Here is a 16699-nt window from a genome sequence, read left to right on the forward strand (position 1 = left end):
TGCTAATTCTTGCATTAAAGAGTGAAAATCCTGCGAATGAAAAAAGTTATTAAAAACAAAGTATTAGCCCACTAATTACCTCCTCTAAGTTGCAAAGCCTAACAAACTGCAATTGGAGGATGGGAGGTTTATGTAGAGCTGTTGAGGACTTAAAGGAACAGTAATGATAAAAAATAAAATACCGGCTAGGTGGCAACCCTACACTCAAAGGACAACAAATTCTCAGTGTATTGGGCTAGTGACTCTAATCAAAAACCTGGTGGGACCCCGGGCCTGTTCTACTCTAAATTAAAGCATTCCAGTGCTGTACTTTTTGGCACTGAAGAATTTATTATTTTTATTACATTTTGCAGGGATTTGGAAACATTAGAAAAAGGAAAACTACCTACCTTGGTCCTGATTTTCATGGGAGAGTCCTGTATCACATATCTGAAATGCTTGGGGCTCATTAGAAATCAAAAGAGGTTTGGGAAGCACGGGGGCATGTACTGGAGGTCTGAACTTAAAGTGATACTGACACTAAAAAACTAGTTTTTAAAAATATGAATGTACATTAAGGGGCCAATTCATTAACTTTGAGTGAAGGATTCGAAGTAAAAAAACTTCGAATTTCGAAGTGTTTTTTGGGCTACTTCGACCATCGAATGGGCTACTTCGACCTTCGACTTCGAATCGAGGATTCGAACTAAAAATCGTTCGACTATTCGATAGTCTAAGTACTGTCTCTTTAAGAAAAAACTTCGACCCCCTAGTTCGCCATCTAAAACCTACCGAACTCAATGTTGCCTATGGGGAAGGTCCCCATAGGCTTGCCTAAGTTTTTTTGGTCGAAGGATAATCCTTCGATCGTTGGATTAAAATCCTTTGAATCGTTCGATTCGAAGGATTTAATCGTTCGATCGAAGGATTTGCGCTAAAATCCTTCGATTTCGATATTCAAAGTCGAAGGATTTTAATTCCCAGTCGAATATCGAGGGTTAATTAACCCTCAAAATTCGACCCTTGGTGAATTTGCCCCTAAAAGTTACCTATAGGTCATGTTGATCGTTTTTTTTCTGAGAGGTCTGTGTTTGTAAGTAATTGTTAGTTAAAGTTCCTAAACCTGACTGTTTTATCAACCTGACTGTCCCATCTCAACCTGGCAGTTTAAGATTCTAATGCTAACGGACTCCTGCTTCATAAATATGGCAGCCCCTGCATAGATCAACGCAGGGAGTCAGACAGGTAATAGAAAAGCATCAGGCCAATACTTTATAGCAAAATTCTAAGTAGCACGCAAAGCCAATATTATAATAGATGCAAAAAAGGTTTAATTTCTGGTGTTGGTATCTCTTTAAGCCCTGTCATTTCAAGTACACAGAGTCTCCCACAGCCCATTAAATAATGACTGTCTATATGGAATCTTCCAGCAGCCCCTCCTGGCCTGGGGTTATGGTCTATATCAGGGGTGTCCAAACTTTTGGCTCGCAGGGCCACATTGGAAAAATAAAAATTTGTCTGGGGCCACACAACAAACACATTTGATTTGTAAAAGTAAAGGAAATGCACAGAAAAGAACTACAATGCCAGTTGGATAACCAGATGGAGCTATAAACTGGAATATGGGACACCTGGATATTAAATAAGACTTATTATATTATTATTACTAACTGGGCAATGGGCAGAGTCCCCCCATCTCCTAAATCCTTTGCAACATGACGTTTCCTCGGGAACCAAGCTGGGCCGCATTCATATGCATCCTGGGCCGCATGTGGCCTTTGGGCCGCAGTTTGGACACCCCCGGTCTATATTGTCTCTTATTTGAGAATGTAGAAGCTGGGAGATATGATGGATTCATACTTTATTTCAAAACAGCAGGCTGCCACAAACATAATCACATATATAGCCTATGGTTTTGAGCTGCTTAAAACATAAGGCTTGTGCCTTGGGATGTATTTTCTTTAAATAAAACATTAAAACATAACATAAAAACATTTTAGTTAGTGTATCATTTATTATGTCATGATGGTGCAGTTTGTGCAAGCCTGATGGTTATAAGAAAAAGTATAAATAACTTCTCTTTTGTTTATAGTCTTAGGCACATGCACCTGTTTGTACATCATGTGCCATTGTTCAGTGAGTCTTTCTCATATTTGGCTTTTCTTTATTTAGCAATACTTAAAGGGATACTGTCATGGGAAAAAAAAATTTTTTCAAAATGAATCAGTTAATAGTGCTGCTCTAGCAGAATTCTGCACTGAAATCCATTTCTCAAAAGAGCAAACAGATTTTTTTATATTCAATTTTGAAATCTGACATGGGGCTAGACATTTTGTCAATTTCCCAGCTGCCGCCAGTCATGTGACTTGTGCTCTGATAAACTTCAATCACTCTTTACTGCTGTACTGCAAGTTGGAGTGATATCACCCCCCTCCCTTCCCCCCCCCCAGCAGCCAAACAAAAGAACAATGGGAAGATAACCAGATAACAGCTCCCTAACACAAGATAACAGCTGCCTGGTAGATCTAAGAACAGCACTCAATAGTAAAAACCCATGTCCCACTGAGACACATTCAGTTACATTGAGAAGGAAAAACAGCAGCCTGCCAAAAAGCATTTCTCTCCTAAAGTGCAGGCACAAGTCACATGACCAGGGGCAGCTGGGAATTGACAAAATGTCTAGCCCCATGTCAGATTTCAAAATTGAATATAAAAAAATCTGTTTGCTCTTTTGAGAGATGGATTTCAGTGCAGAATTCTGCTGGAGCAGCACTATTAACTGATTCATTTTGAAAAAAAAATTTTTTCCCATGACAGTATCCCTTTAAAGGTATGAGGAAAGGCTTACATCTGACCCTTGACCAACAATTGTCATAAAAAAAAAATACTTCAGACCATTATCTGGTAAGCGCCATGCTCTCATTTATTAAAATTTCCTAGAGATTCCTTGTGGCTGTGTTAATATGATAGACATTCTTGTGCCCAGGGTGGAGCAAGGGATCCGTGGGGGAAATCATCGTTCATTATACACAACAACCCCTATATGGGTCTAGGGACAGTCAAATACAAATGAAGGCTTGTTTAAATTAGCTGTAATAGTGCAAATTACTTTTACATTCAATACAGACACCTGCTTAAGTTTAGCTAATAATTCAGATTATAAACATACTTGGGGGCAGATTTATCAAAGGTCGTGGTGAATTTTCGATTGAAAAAAAAAAATCTTTTTTGTGTACTTCGACTAGGGAATAGTCGAAAATTGTAATATTAAAATTGATCATGTACTGTCTCTTTAAAAATTTGACTTCGACCATTCGCCATCTTAAACCTGCCGAATTGCAGTTAGCCTATTGGGGGACTTCCTAGAACCTATTTGGAGTACATTGGTAGACTTTGAAAAAAATTTTTTGGGAAAAACTTTGAATCGAATTCGATCGAATGCGCTATAAGTATGAATCGTACCATTCGATTTCAGCCGAATATGGACCAATTTGATCGAAAACGGACCTATTCGGCCAAAAAAACTTTGACTTCCTATTGGTTGGTCTTTTTGAGTGTAGGATATTGTTTTTCTATTAGGTCTGCAGTTTATAAATGAAACATTTAGCTTTTCTATGTCATCATTTGAACTGAAATTATTTAAGAGACAAGCAACACTTCACAGACTACCAAATATTATATATATCTCCCTCTGACGATTCATAGACATGACGATTAAATACATTTTTTATATAAGTATAAATGGTGGATTGGGGATACTTGAGTGCCAATAAGAACAACAAAGGTGGGAGCAGGTCCTATACCTCTGGACCAGACACTACTATGAGCTCTATTAAACCTGCAAATATTAATGAATCAGTGATTTCTACTGAATATACCCACATCTGCCTCCTTCTCTTGTATTTGTCATTGATCATGAAATAGACAGCTTGCAGACATGATTTGGCAAATCCAGACTGTAATCTTGTACCCACAATATTATCCATGAAAGGTACATTCAACTTAAAATACTATAGAGTTTTATATAATCTATACCACATGTAAAATATTCTGTGAACCTTCTACTTCTTCTACTTCTGTGTCCTCAGTATTAATCATCTCACTTGCTGTGCTGATACAGCATAATAATAAATAATATCCCTTATGGAAATAAAAAGAGTTTGAAGTTAAAAAAAAAAAAAAACAATAAACAGCCTTTTTAATGACATTCTACACAGCTCCCTGATGTCTGTACTTTGGTTAAACTAGTGGACTATAAGAGAAAGCTGGGTAAATATTTTCAGTATACTCATTACTGTCCTTTGCCAATGACATAGCATAGTTGAGACTATCAGACTAAACCGGCAAATACGAAAATTAGAACATTTTTTTTCTTCTTTAACAGGTGGCAAAAAGAACATGCGTCAAAGAATCATAACAGCTTGTTTACAGATCATATGCTGTTGCTTTATTTTTTGTAATATAGACAGTCTACTTAGGAAGCTTGTTGGTACTTTATGGATCACGTCCACACTGAGGGGTAGATATATTGCAGACTGAACATGAGTACTCCAGTATGATTCATAGCAGATAAATCTTTGTCCTTGGGACATTTTGTTAGGAAAGTGTTAATGAATTAACATATTTATCAGTGTCAGTTTGTGTCAATGCATTCAACTTTGGTACTGCCAAAAAAATAAATAAAAGTGAAGTACTGACAATCTAAGGGCCCCCAGCCCTAAGAACAATACTTCAGCTAATTTTGGATTGTATTTTACAGCTATTCTATAGCTACATGCCAGGTTCAGTTAATATAGAAATTGCTTTAAGTTTTCCAGTTGTTTTTGGTTTACGGTATGTAGTTTAACTTTGATTTTGGTTTAGAATTACCAAAGGATGTGGTTTATATTTTTGCGCTTTAGCAGTGATAAAATGCCTCTTATGTTGTGTACTTAACTTCTTTCAATCAATATGGAAAATACTTAAGTATATTAATAGTGATGGGCGAATTTCTCCCGTTACGCTTCGCTGAAAGATTTGCGAATTTCCCACAAAATTCGCGAAATGGCAACAAATTTGTGAAAAAAATGGTGAAATCAGTTCACAAAAAAACATTATATTCAAATGTTTTCACAAAAAAATCGAGCACTTCGAATGGTTTCATGGAAAAATCTAGCAGTTTTCCTTCGAATGGTTTCATGGAAAAATCTAGCAGTTTTCCTTAAAACTGAACAATTCGAACGTTTTCACAAAAAAATTTAGCAATTCGAACGTTTTCCCTAAAAAGCGAGCAACTCAAACGTTTTCACGGAAAAATCGAGCAATTCGAACATTTTCACAAAAAAATCGGAAATTGACGCACAAATTTTCACAAGCGAATTTTCGCGGGAGATTCGCAAATTTATTCGCCGGTTGGCGAAATGCGCAAGTTTGCCTCAATTTTGTGCCAGGTGAATTTAATCGCCCATCGCTATATATTAACAGTAACACCGACAAATTGAATTGTTTTAAAGTAATGATAATATAATGTATTTTTATGCTGCACTAAATGTACTTTTATGCTGCACTTTCAAAACTCTGCAATAGTTAATAGAAACAAGCTGCTGTGTAGCCATTGGGGCAGCCATTCAAGCTGTAAAAAAGGAGAAAAGGCACAGGTTACATAGCAGATAACATATAAGCCCAGTCCAATACAATGGTGTTTTATCTGTTATCTTCTATGTAACCTGTGCATGAATGGCTGCCTCATGGCTACACAGCAGCTTATTTATATAAACTATAGTAATCTTTACAAAGCAAACACTCCAGATTTACCACTGCAGAGCAACAGTACATTATATTTTAATTACTTTGATTTACTTTCATCATATACAGTCCTAAAAGAAGAAGAGGTAAGATGCATATGGGGTCTATCCACTAACATTTACATTTCTCTTTTTTTCCCACAAGTCTCAGAAATTCATGTTTTTTCTGTATTTCTAAAACACACAAAAAATTAAGATTTATTATTGTAAAAACCATAAAAAACTCTAATACAAAATTTTGTCAGATAAAAGCTGTCAAGGTCCCATAGAAGTCATTGGGAGCTGTACTGATCCTATTGTACCACTTTTAATCAATTCCATGTTTTCTGATTTTTTGTTGTTGCTAGTAATTGTCCAGCGTCTTTGTCATTCACACTTTTTTTATAAACGGATCTTTTCATAACTTGCAAGGCATTCGTGATTCTAGAGAAATAGAGTTTAACCAATAAAATTCGACCTTTGATAAATGGGCCTCTAAGTGTGTGTGCAAGTATTTAAATATATATTAATAGACATATAATCTGTTTTAAATATGTTTAATATTCTGTATTTTGTCGTACTCTTCAGACATTCCCATGCCCACAACTTTGCTTTTCCCCCTGATACATGAGCTGGGTTAGCAGGGGAAGGACAGCTGGGGGAGATTCTATATTTGTCAGTCTCTCTCAGCGCATGGACATTAGTATTTCAGGGCACTTTGTGTAACAGTACTGCTGGTCTTTTCAAGCCTCAGTCCCAGGGACACAGCACCGAATCTACTTTATGTGATTATATATTTTATCGCCAACTTAGAATCTGGATCAGCAGGTACATTTTCACAAGTACCATGTGTGTTTGTGTGTCCTTTGGCTATTTCAGCCTGTGTGTGTAATTTACTGTATCATGAAGTTTGGCAAGTCTAGTAAAATCCAGTAATTATTATTCCCAGGCCTGTGCAAAAAATATTTCCGAATCCAGTGATTCGGAAAGAGGTGTCATTTTAGCTCATAATTTTACAATCTGTTATTGATTTGTGCTATGTAATGTTTTCCTGTTATATCATTATGTAAGTGTGGGGACTGCTCTTGTTCCACCTAGCCAACAGAAATGTACCTGCAGTATGTTGTATAAGAAATCCTATTTCATTAAAAGTACTTGTGTCAACAACATGGGCTCCTTGTACTTCTACATAGTTATGCTCGCCATTACTGCCTGCCTCCTGCTTCTTGCACTGCGGCTGCACCTATTGACACAGGACATTGTGGGATCCTGGGAGCAACCACCACCTCCAAACCAGGTGGTGCTTCAGATGCATCTCCCTCTAGTGCCCACAGTTATGCAGGAATCATGGGGGGAAATGCAGAATTTTGTGCAAAAAACATAGATTTTAGAGATGGATCCAAAACTTTAAGGGATGCCTTTAAGGGTCCTGTTTATGAAGCTTCAATTTTTTGGTGGTTTTTAGGGGGAAATTCTAAATTTTTAGAGGAAATTATTTTCACGATATTTATTATGCTCCATAGCAGCTAAAAATTCGAAAACCAAAAATACTTCAGCTAAAACCTGTCAAAATCATGTAAAAGTCAAAGGCATATGGTCCCTTCAACAATTTGGAAATGTTTCTTGCCTTCATGATCTTAGAGGGTTTTCTGCTGGTTTTCATTTGATAATCTGGAAAAGTCGTGTTTTTGAAAACATTTTTTTTTATGCACAATTTTGTCGCAACTTTTTTCCAGCACATGCTTTTTTTGTTCTGATTTATTGGTAAATTAAAGTGAGGGAGTTTGGTATAATTTTTTTTATATAGCGAGAAAAAGTCAAGTTTTAGTAAATAACCCCAAAAATGTTTCCTTCCCCCCTTGTAGTCAATGGAAAGCAACCTACAACAAATCTTAATCTTTTTAGCCATTACATTTCCCAAATTTGATAAAGAATCTAGTTATTGCTTTGTGTGGGCATACACAGTAGGAACACTAGGGGGCACATTTATCAAGGGTCGAATATCGAGGGTTAATTAACCCTCAAACTCGACCCTCGAAGTTAAATCCTTCTAATTCGAATATCGAATTTGAAGGATTTAGCGCAAATCCTTCAATCGATCGATCAAAGTAAAAGTTGTTTGACCGAACGATAAAATCATTCAAATCGAACGATTCGAAGGATTTTAATCGATCGATCAAACGATTTTTCTTCAATCAAAAAAAGCTTAGCAAAGTGATGGGGAAGATCCCCATAGGCTAACATTGTACCTCTGTAGGTTTAAACTACCGAAGTATGTAGTCAAAGTTTTTTTTAAAGAGACAGTACTTCGACTATCGAATGGTCGAATAATCGAACGATTTTTAGTTCGAATCGTTCGAATCGAAGTCGAAGGTCGTAGTAGCCTATTCCATGGTCGAAGTACCCAAAAAAATATTCGAATCCTTCACTTGAGCTTAGTAAATGTGCCCCTACGCAATGGTGGCTGAATGCTAAAGCAAAAGAGCAGTTCATATACAACTTTTCTGTGTTGGCATTTTAATGATGGTTTAAGATCTGTGTTTTTATACAAACCTAAACAGTGTCCCTCAGTGATTAAAGATCAGATCATTATTTTGCGTTTACTATAATATAAGGGTATTTTGAAATCCTACTTGTGATGGCCTAATTGTGCTGGGGTTCCTTCAATTCGCTGATGTGTCAATACTGGAACATTTTGATATTAATCTGCATTGTGACCCCTTGAAATTTCCAATTCTCTCTTTCCTAATGTTTTGCCTCCTAAAATCTCTATATAAACCCTTACTTGGGTGTCCTTTCTTGCTCAAACAGACCTAAGGTGGCCATACATTATTGGATCCGCTCATTTGGCGGGGTCGCAAGGTCGCCAAACGAGCGGATCTTAACCCGATATAACCACTAAGGCTGGGCGATATCGAGTGAATCCGAACATTTGCCCTGGGGCCGAACAATCGGATTACAATGCTGCGAATGGGCGCCAACGGTTCGCAGGACTGCATCAACTAGCCGATGCGGTCCTGGATCACAGAAAAAATCGAACTTGACCTATCGATATCTGGACGATTTTTGGCCTGATATCGATCGGGAGGACCTGTCGAGAGCCCCACACACGGGCAGATATCGGTAACTTTAATCTGGCCACCTTTACATGGGCCTAATAAAACCTTTCCTGCTACTCAACATTTTCTGATCTGCCTAATTTTTCACTCCTTCATATCAGAGTCGGACTGGGGGGCCCGGGGGCCCACCGGGACTAATGTCCAGGGCCCCCTCCATCCCCCCCTGCCTCCTACTATGATGTTCCGAGCACGCATGCATGAAGGCGTGTGTGAAAGCACCGCTCAGCGCTCCTGAATGAATAGGTTTTTTTTTGCCAATTGTTAGAAGGGACTGGCGTCGGGAGAGAGGACTGGCCTGGCGGGGCCCATTAAGGGTTGGGAACCAACGGGTTTTTTCCTGGTATCCTGCCTGGCCAGTCCGACACTGCTCCATGTGCATTATGATTCTAGTGCTCTGACCTGTGTATCAGCTTGAGTACATGTTTTGGGATTGGGTTTCTGATACTGACCCTCTCATTCATGCTTTTCCTTATTATGGCAAAGAAGCAAAGATTCTTAAGCTCAAGGTTTTCTGTACCAATTTTGTATTCGGTTCTTGTCGGTTGGTGTTGGTGTTTCTAGATTTGGATCTATATTTTGATACAATACATTGACACATTTTAAATCAATTAGTTCTAATTTTTACCTGCATACCAAAAGTATGTATCCTCTGCATTGTATCAATAATATCCTATTTGGCCAATTACTGATTTTGATAAACAGGCTGGAGACCTTCCTGTGAAGTTTAAAGATAAGGGTTATGAGACAAAGATTACTGAATCAGCTAGTGCTAAGGCCAGGAATATATAAAGTCCAAAAACAAAATTGAAAAGAAAAAATTACTTGTTGCTCGTCTGCAGCTCCTTTGGTCATGGGAATTCAGCATTGGTGAGTCTTGACAGCCGATCCTGTATTATAATATAATATTTCAGCCCCAAGACCAAATATAACTAGAGGGAGAAAAATTAAGTTGGTGTTTTTGGAAAGGGTTAATTTAGCAATGCTTTAGCAATGATCCCCAACCAGTGGCTTGTTGACATGTTGCTAACTAAGCCCTTGGGGTGTTGCTTCAATGGCCTCACAGCAGGTGCTTATTATTGAATTCCTGGCTTGAAGGCAAATTTTGGTTCAATAAAAACTGGTGTACTGCCAAATAGATCCTTCTGTAGGCTGCCAGTCCACCTACGACCTACCAAATTGCTCTCCAATTCATTTAACATTTGAATGTGACTCACGTTTACATTCACAAGTTAGATGGTTAATAGTTGTGTGTACCAATACAGGTCATTAGTCGTGCCCCTTGATTCCTGAGGAAGTGCTGTCGAGCACGAAACATGTTGAGGCTGAAGGTTTAAGTTCTTTAATTGCTTGATCTTTTGTTAGTGTATCCTGAAAATTCCAGTAAAGTGTTGTGTGTTACAATTGCACTTGTTATATCTGCTTTTTCCTTCTTATTTTTTTCCAACTTATAGCTTTGTACATCGAAACACAATACACAAATGGAATACACAGGGAAAGGTACAATAATGAACCTTCAATGTAAAAATGTATCTCCAAGTTTTGAAGAGCTTTTTCTTAACTTATAAGAATCAATATGCAATTATCTGACTATTTTCCTCAAGTATCAAGCTTCCTGAAACAACCAGCCTTCCAGACCGTGGAACAATTTATTTGTTGATTTATTTCCAAGACTCAAGATGAATCCATACATGATGAATGTATGGATTCTACCTACTGTATTTCCTCTCTGTCCCTAGCCTACATATTTCTGTCCTTCCTCCAAGTATATGTTCCTGCTACTGAATAACTGGTTTGACATTTCAGTAACATCAGGCTATGTCCAAGTCTGTTTCTAAGCTGATTTAAGCTGTGGACAAACATTGTTACCTATCACACCCTTGGTGGGCACTTCTATAGGGGAATGGGTTAAAGTGAGCACCCACATGGGCTTCATTTTTGTCTGTGCCATCACATTATTGCAGTATCAACCTTGCAGGCATCGTTTTATAAATGTTGACATGTTTTTATAACAGCAGTGTGCTTGCATTTACTTCCAGTTTCAAGTTCTGCATTTACTCAAATTTTTCCTCTAAAATGCTTATTTTTACCCTCCCTTGGATATCCTTTCATGTCCAAGGTGTCTGCAGAAACTTTTCTGTGATCTACTTGCTTCTAGATTATAATTTTTGCCAATGACTTTTTTTTCTATTTATAGACTGTCTGTCCTAACCATTTCCTGGTTTTCATGTTTTGGTTATATCCATTTGTACTGTGTCTGTGACAGTGAAGTTCTCCTTTCTGGACAGTGGTGTTAGAGTATCAGTTGATCGGCCTCAACTACTGGCTCCCTCTCCTCCCAGTCCATTTCAGCTTTATAGTGAATGATGATGGTCAGTATAGGGGCAGATTTACTAAGGGTCGAATTTCGAGGGTTAAAAAACCCTCAAATTCGACCCTTGAAGTAAAATCTTTCAAATTCGATGATTTACCGTAAATACTTCGATCGAACGATCTATATTCGACCACAAATAACTTGCACAAAAAAAAAATGCGGGGGAAGGTCCCTATAGGCTAATATTGAACCTCGGTAGGTTTAAACTGGCAAAGTATGTAGTTATGTATTTTTTAAAGAGACAGTACTTCGACTATTGAATGGTCGAATAGTCGAACGATTTTTACTTCGAATCATTCGGTATGATCGCATTTGATCCAATTGAGGGTCGAAGTACCCAAAAAATATTCGAATCCTTCACTCGAGCTTAGTAAATCTGCCCCTTAGTGTCCCCTTTACATGCCAATAGAAATAACATGCTTCTTATATGGATGGAAGCAGCCATTATTGTTCTGATTAGGCAACATTGCTACAAACTCTATAGGACCAACTGTGACATTTGAGCATTTTTATAGAAATTAAAGGGAAGGACAAAGAATCTCATATCAGCATATCAGCATATCAAAAATGTATTCAACCAGTATAATGCTTGTAAGAGTAAGAATAGATGCGCAAACTGCCATACTTGATTGCCTTACAAGACATCACTCATATAATTAAGCTGTTTTGTCATTAATAACTAATTGTGTTATCATAAATAATTACTTCAAAAATAATCTGAATATCTTGATATTATTAATACCTTTATTTGATTTCTCCAATGAACTTAACAAGACATCATAAACATAATATCTAATCGTTTATGGCTTTTTTATTAGCATTAAGAATATAATTTATACTTTGCATATAATATTAACCTTTGTTGTTGTTTTACCTAACAGGCATTGCTAAAGTAGACCTTTTTGTGACAAATGGATACCAATAAACTGGAGGAACATAGCCCAGAGGAATTGGAGGCAAACACCACACAGCAAAATTTGGCTCCTACTGCTGAACAGATCCATTCAAATCTGCAAAAGGAAGTGGACGAACTGGCCAAACAGTATGGCATTTCTGAGGATAAAGAAAAAGTTGAACAAGCGCCTCTAACAAGCGGGCCTTCCAAAAACCCAGAAACAACTAGCCATAAGCCAATTGCTCCCAAAAGAGAAAAAAAATTGCTTAGACGAAATAAAAGTATTGAAGCCTCTAATAAAATAGGCAAAAACCAAAATACAGAAACAAGTATAAAGATAGAAAGCAGTGTGCTGGGAGAGAACGGCAGCCAGCTTCCCAAAGAAAGTGGACAGCTTGGACTTCAACAAGCTAAAGAATCAGAAAAAGATGGAAGACACATAGGTTCTGAAGAAAATGATATCCCTGACATTTACTGTATCTCATGTAAAACCCCAGTTAGAGCTTTTGACAAGCTGTTTGGTGCACACAAGGATCATGCAGTCATGGGCATAAGTGCTGCTGTTGAACAAAAGAAAGTAAGAATAAATAAAAGGGTTTAGCCATTATCATTACATATTCTGCATTTCTCTTTTATAAGAGTAGAACAGATTCAACAATACGAAAAGTAAAAAAACATGTTGCAAGTTACACATTATAACCTTATACAGTATAAGAAGGGGAACAAGGCATAAGGTCAGCACAGTGAACTGTTTTTGAAATTAGATCTTTGTGATATTGCAGTAAAATTCAATTGCAGACTGTGGCTTTTGGTTTATTATGAAATACATGGTAGATAACGAGGAATAAATATGGTATACTGCCATAAAGAGATGTTTTAAAAAGTACAATAAAGCATGCAAAAATAGGTTGTAGGTATGACTATGAAGATTTTCATACATTCAGGTCATGGTATATCTAGCATAGGTAAATCAAAAACAACTGGACTTGCTGAGACGTTTCACTACTTATCCGAGCAAACAGTCAGTTGAACTGAAGAAGCTGCTCGGATGAGTAGTGAAACGTCTTCAATGATTACTCAGCAAGTCCAATTGTTTTAGATTTACCCATACTAGATATAGGTTGTAGGTAGGAATTCATTATATTCAATGCAGCTCTAGAAAAATATTTAAAGGTATGCACGTTAATAAGGAATGATAAACTTCTATATTACCCTTTTTCCTTGAATTATTTAATTTTAGGAAGAAATGCGTAAAAACATGAGCAAACTGGAGGAGCAGGTTGTGCAGATGGAGAACTTTGCAAATCACCTAGAGGAGATATATATTACAGTAGAGGTAAGCACTGTTCCCTCTAAGGCAGTGTTCCCCAACCAGCAGCTCACGAGAAACATGTTGCTCTCCACCCCCTTGGATGTTGCTCCCATTGGCCTCAAGGAAGGTACTTATTTTTGAATTGCTGGATTGGAGACATGGTTGCATGAAAAACAGGTACTGCCAAACAGAGCCTCCTGTCAGCTGCCAGTCCACATAGGGGCATATATCCATTAACAGCACTCAAAGTTTTCAATAAAATCGCCTTTAATATTTGCAAATGTTTGTATGGCAGTACAGTAACATTGTGCAACGTTTCGAGTGGCACGCCACTCTTTATCAAGCATAGGGGCTACAGAATGTCCAATCACAGCACTTGCTATATTATGCACTAACCAGAAATGTTTTTTCTTGCTTGTGTTGTTCCCCAAATCTTTTGACATCTGAAAGGTCAGGGACCCCTGTGGGGTGCACAAGTTTTGAGGCCAGTGCACACAACAAATTGTGTTTTGACCTGACCTGAGCACAGTGTTTTAGAAATGCGCACACAAAAGCACAAAATAATTTATTTCTGCCCATAGCCAAGAAAGAATTAGAGGAACCATTGGAGGTAAGGAATATGAAAAGTCTATCTGAAAAAAACAAATTTCATAGAACTAAATATTTTATGGTATTATATATTTATATATATATATATATATATATATATATATATATATATATATATATATATATATATATATATATAATACCATAAAATATTTAGTTCTATGAAAGCAACAACAACAAAGATTGTAAAAGCCTGGTATTATATATTTATATATATATATATATATATATATATATATATATATATATATATATATATATATATATATATATATATATATATATATATATATATATATAATACCATATAATATTTAGTTCTATGAAAGCAACAACAACAAAGATTGTAAAAGCCTGTTTTTGATCAAATTAATTGGTTACTTCAAGAAGTAAGACTGTTGCGCTGCACTGGTAAAACGGATGTGTTTGCTTTAGAAACACTATTATAGTTCATATAAACAAGCTGCTCTGTAGTAATGGTGGAAATTGAAAAAGGGCTATATGGCACAGGTTAAATAGTGGATAGCAGATAAACTATTATGTATCTACAGAGCTTATCTACTATTTGCTGTATAACCTGAGCCTTTTTCCCATTGCTACAAAGCAGCTTATTTATATAAACAATAGTAGTGTTTCTGACGCAAACACAGCAGTTTTACCAGTGCAGAGCAACACTGCATTATATTTTTATTACTTTGAAACACTTTCATTTTTGTGATGTTACTGTTCCTTTAAACGATATTCTATCAAATAACTGTATCGTGCTTGTATCTGATCTTGCAGGAAAATTTTGCAAGACAAGGGCAGAATGCTGAGATGCACTATACTGAAGTTATGGATTTGCTTAACACAAAGTATGAAGAAAAGGTACAGGTTCTGGGAGAGGAAAAGAAACTCAAACTAGAATCCTTGTTTGAGCAGCTCATTGACTGTGGAAAGAGTCTTGACAATTCCAAAGACCTGATGGAGACAATCCAAGGGTTATTTAAAGAAAAAGACAAAGTTGCCTTTGTAAAAGTAAGAGTTTTAAAAGCTTAAACACTTTTTTGTTATGTCCAATCTAAAGAGCTACCAAAATGTCAAAACTTAACAGTTATTAGTAGAAACAAATCTGCACTATTTAGATCATGATACAGCAAGTACTAGGTGCCAAGCGCAAACTTTGTCAACCTTTAGATGACATTTAAAATCGAGCATATAAGAAGCACTAACTTTGGCATTCTTTTTCATTTGTTTCTGTGTGATGGTAATTTTAGGGTTTAATTTAAAATGCTTTCCCAAGCCTCACTATCACATATTCTGCTTACCTTTTTCCACATTGCTCCTGACAGATTAGAGCCTTGCATTTAAATGAGACATATAGCATGAAAAAATAAAAAACCCCAATTTTGTAAGTAATAATGAATAATATATGGTGCTGGTTTCACTTAGGGCTAAAAATTAATACTATCTTTAAAATTGGCCCCTTCATTTGAGCTCCCTATAGATCTGCTATGGTCCCTGTCTATTTTATATGAGGGGTGGATGTGTCCTAACAATCCCTGCCAGAAGCAAAGTAGGAGGGAAATAGCCAATCACAGCAGTCGCACAAGCAAAGTTAGGCTTCAGTTTAGGTCAGCCTAGTTGCTGATTGGTTCCTATCCTACAGTGCAGTGTGCTGAGTGCCGCCAGCTCCTGTGCACCACCAGTGGAACAGATGGGCAGAAATAGTAGGCTTTTTGCAGAGATTTTCCACAAATCAACCTAAACACGACTTTTAACATTACTTCTATATTTTAAAAAGTATAATGCACTGGTACATTCTTGTTATTGACACAATATGCCTCCTTTAAATAATTCTGTTACAATAGACTGGGTTAAGGGAGTGGATTTGCAGCCAAGGTATTATCATTACAACCAAAGGCGCCACTTAAGCTGGCCATAGATGTTGAGATTTTTAAAAGATCAGATCCTCATTGTGAGACCACCATCTTCTCAGAACGATCGTACGAATTTGCCATCAACTAAAAAGACCAATTTGCCAGGAAAACAAAGGGGAGCTGCCTGCTTGGCCCTGCAAACATAGAGAGATTGCACTGGGACCGACAAAGATTTTTTGACCTGGCCTGACAGGTGTCGGCCGAAAAATCATAAGATGTACGATTGTTCGAATCCCACTAACCGCACGATAATTTCGAAGGATTGGTCGGGCTTCCCTAAAATCGGTCGTTCGGCAAGAAGAATCGTCGCGACTATGGGGAGCTTTAAAAATGCTTGGACAATCCTCTATTACAGATGGTGCTTCCCTATAAACATTGCACTAAAATTGTAATGTTTTTGGTTTTTAGAGGAACCAAAAATTAAAATTTAAAAAATTATTTAAATATTTATAAGTGCATCTAAATTTACCAAAAGCAATAATTACACACCACTACAAAACAAACACTTATTATTACAAAAAAAATCGCAATTATGTATTAATGGATGCACACTTCACATGTGACATGGTTTTAGTCACTCAAAATGCTCTGTGGCCTCCTATAACTTGCATTGTGCTCATTAGTCTATTATCCAAAATTTTCTGCTCATTTAGTTTAATATGTACAGATCAAAGGTTAAACTGCTACACATTATATTGCAAATATCCGTTTGATGCATGACCAACAAGTGCTC

At 36.9% G+C, this 16699-nt stretch overlaps 1 protein-coding gene across 2 annotated transcripts in view; it reads left to right on the plus strand.

Moving 5' to 3' along the window:
• fsd2.S (fibronectin type 3 and SPRY domain containing 2 S homeolog) overlaps nt 1-16699 on the plus strand; it is a 32784-nt gene that overhangs the window by 4500 nt on the left and 11585 nt on the right. The window contains exons 1-4 of one of the 2 annotated variants that reach the window (XM_018255389.2): nt 6440-6569; nt 12113-12703; nt 13367-13462; nt 14831-15064. In XM_018255389.2, coding sequence (XP_018110878.1) covers nt 12143-12703; nt 13367-13462; nt 14831-15064 — 891 coding nt within the window. In that variant the 5' untranslated portion in view covers nt 6440-6569; nt 12113-12142. Of the gene's footprint in view, nt 1-6439; nt 6570-12112; nt 12704-13366; nt 13463-14830; nt 15065-16699 lie in introns of those variants that run through there. The other variant, XM_041588278.1, reaches the window with a different exon arrangement.

Source organism: Xenopus laevis, chromosome 3S, assembly GCF_017654675.1.
Source record: "Xenopus laevis strain J_2021 chromosome 3S, Xenopus_laevis_v10.1, whole genome shotgun sequence".
Taxonomy (NCBI): Eukaryota; Metazoa; Chordata; class Amphibia; order Anura; family Pipidae; genus Xenopus; species Xenopus laevis.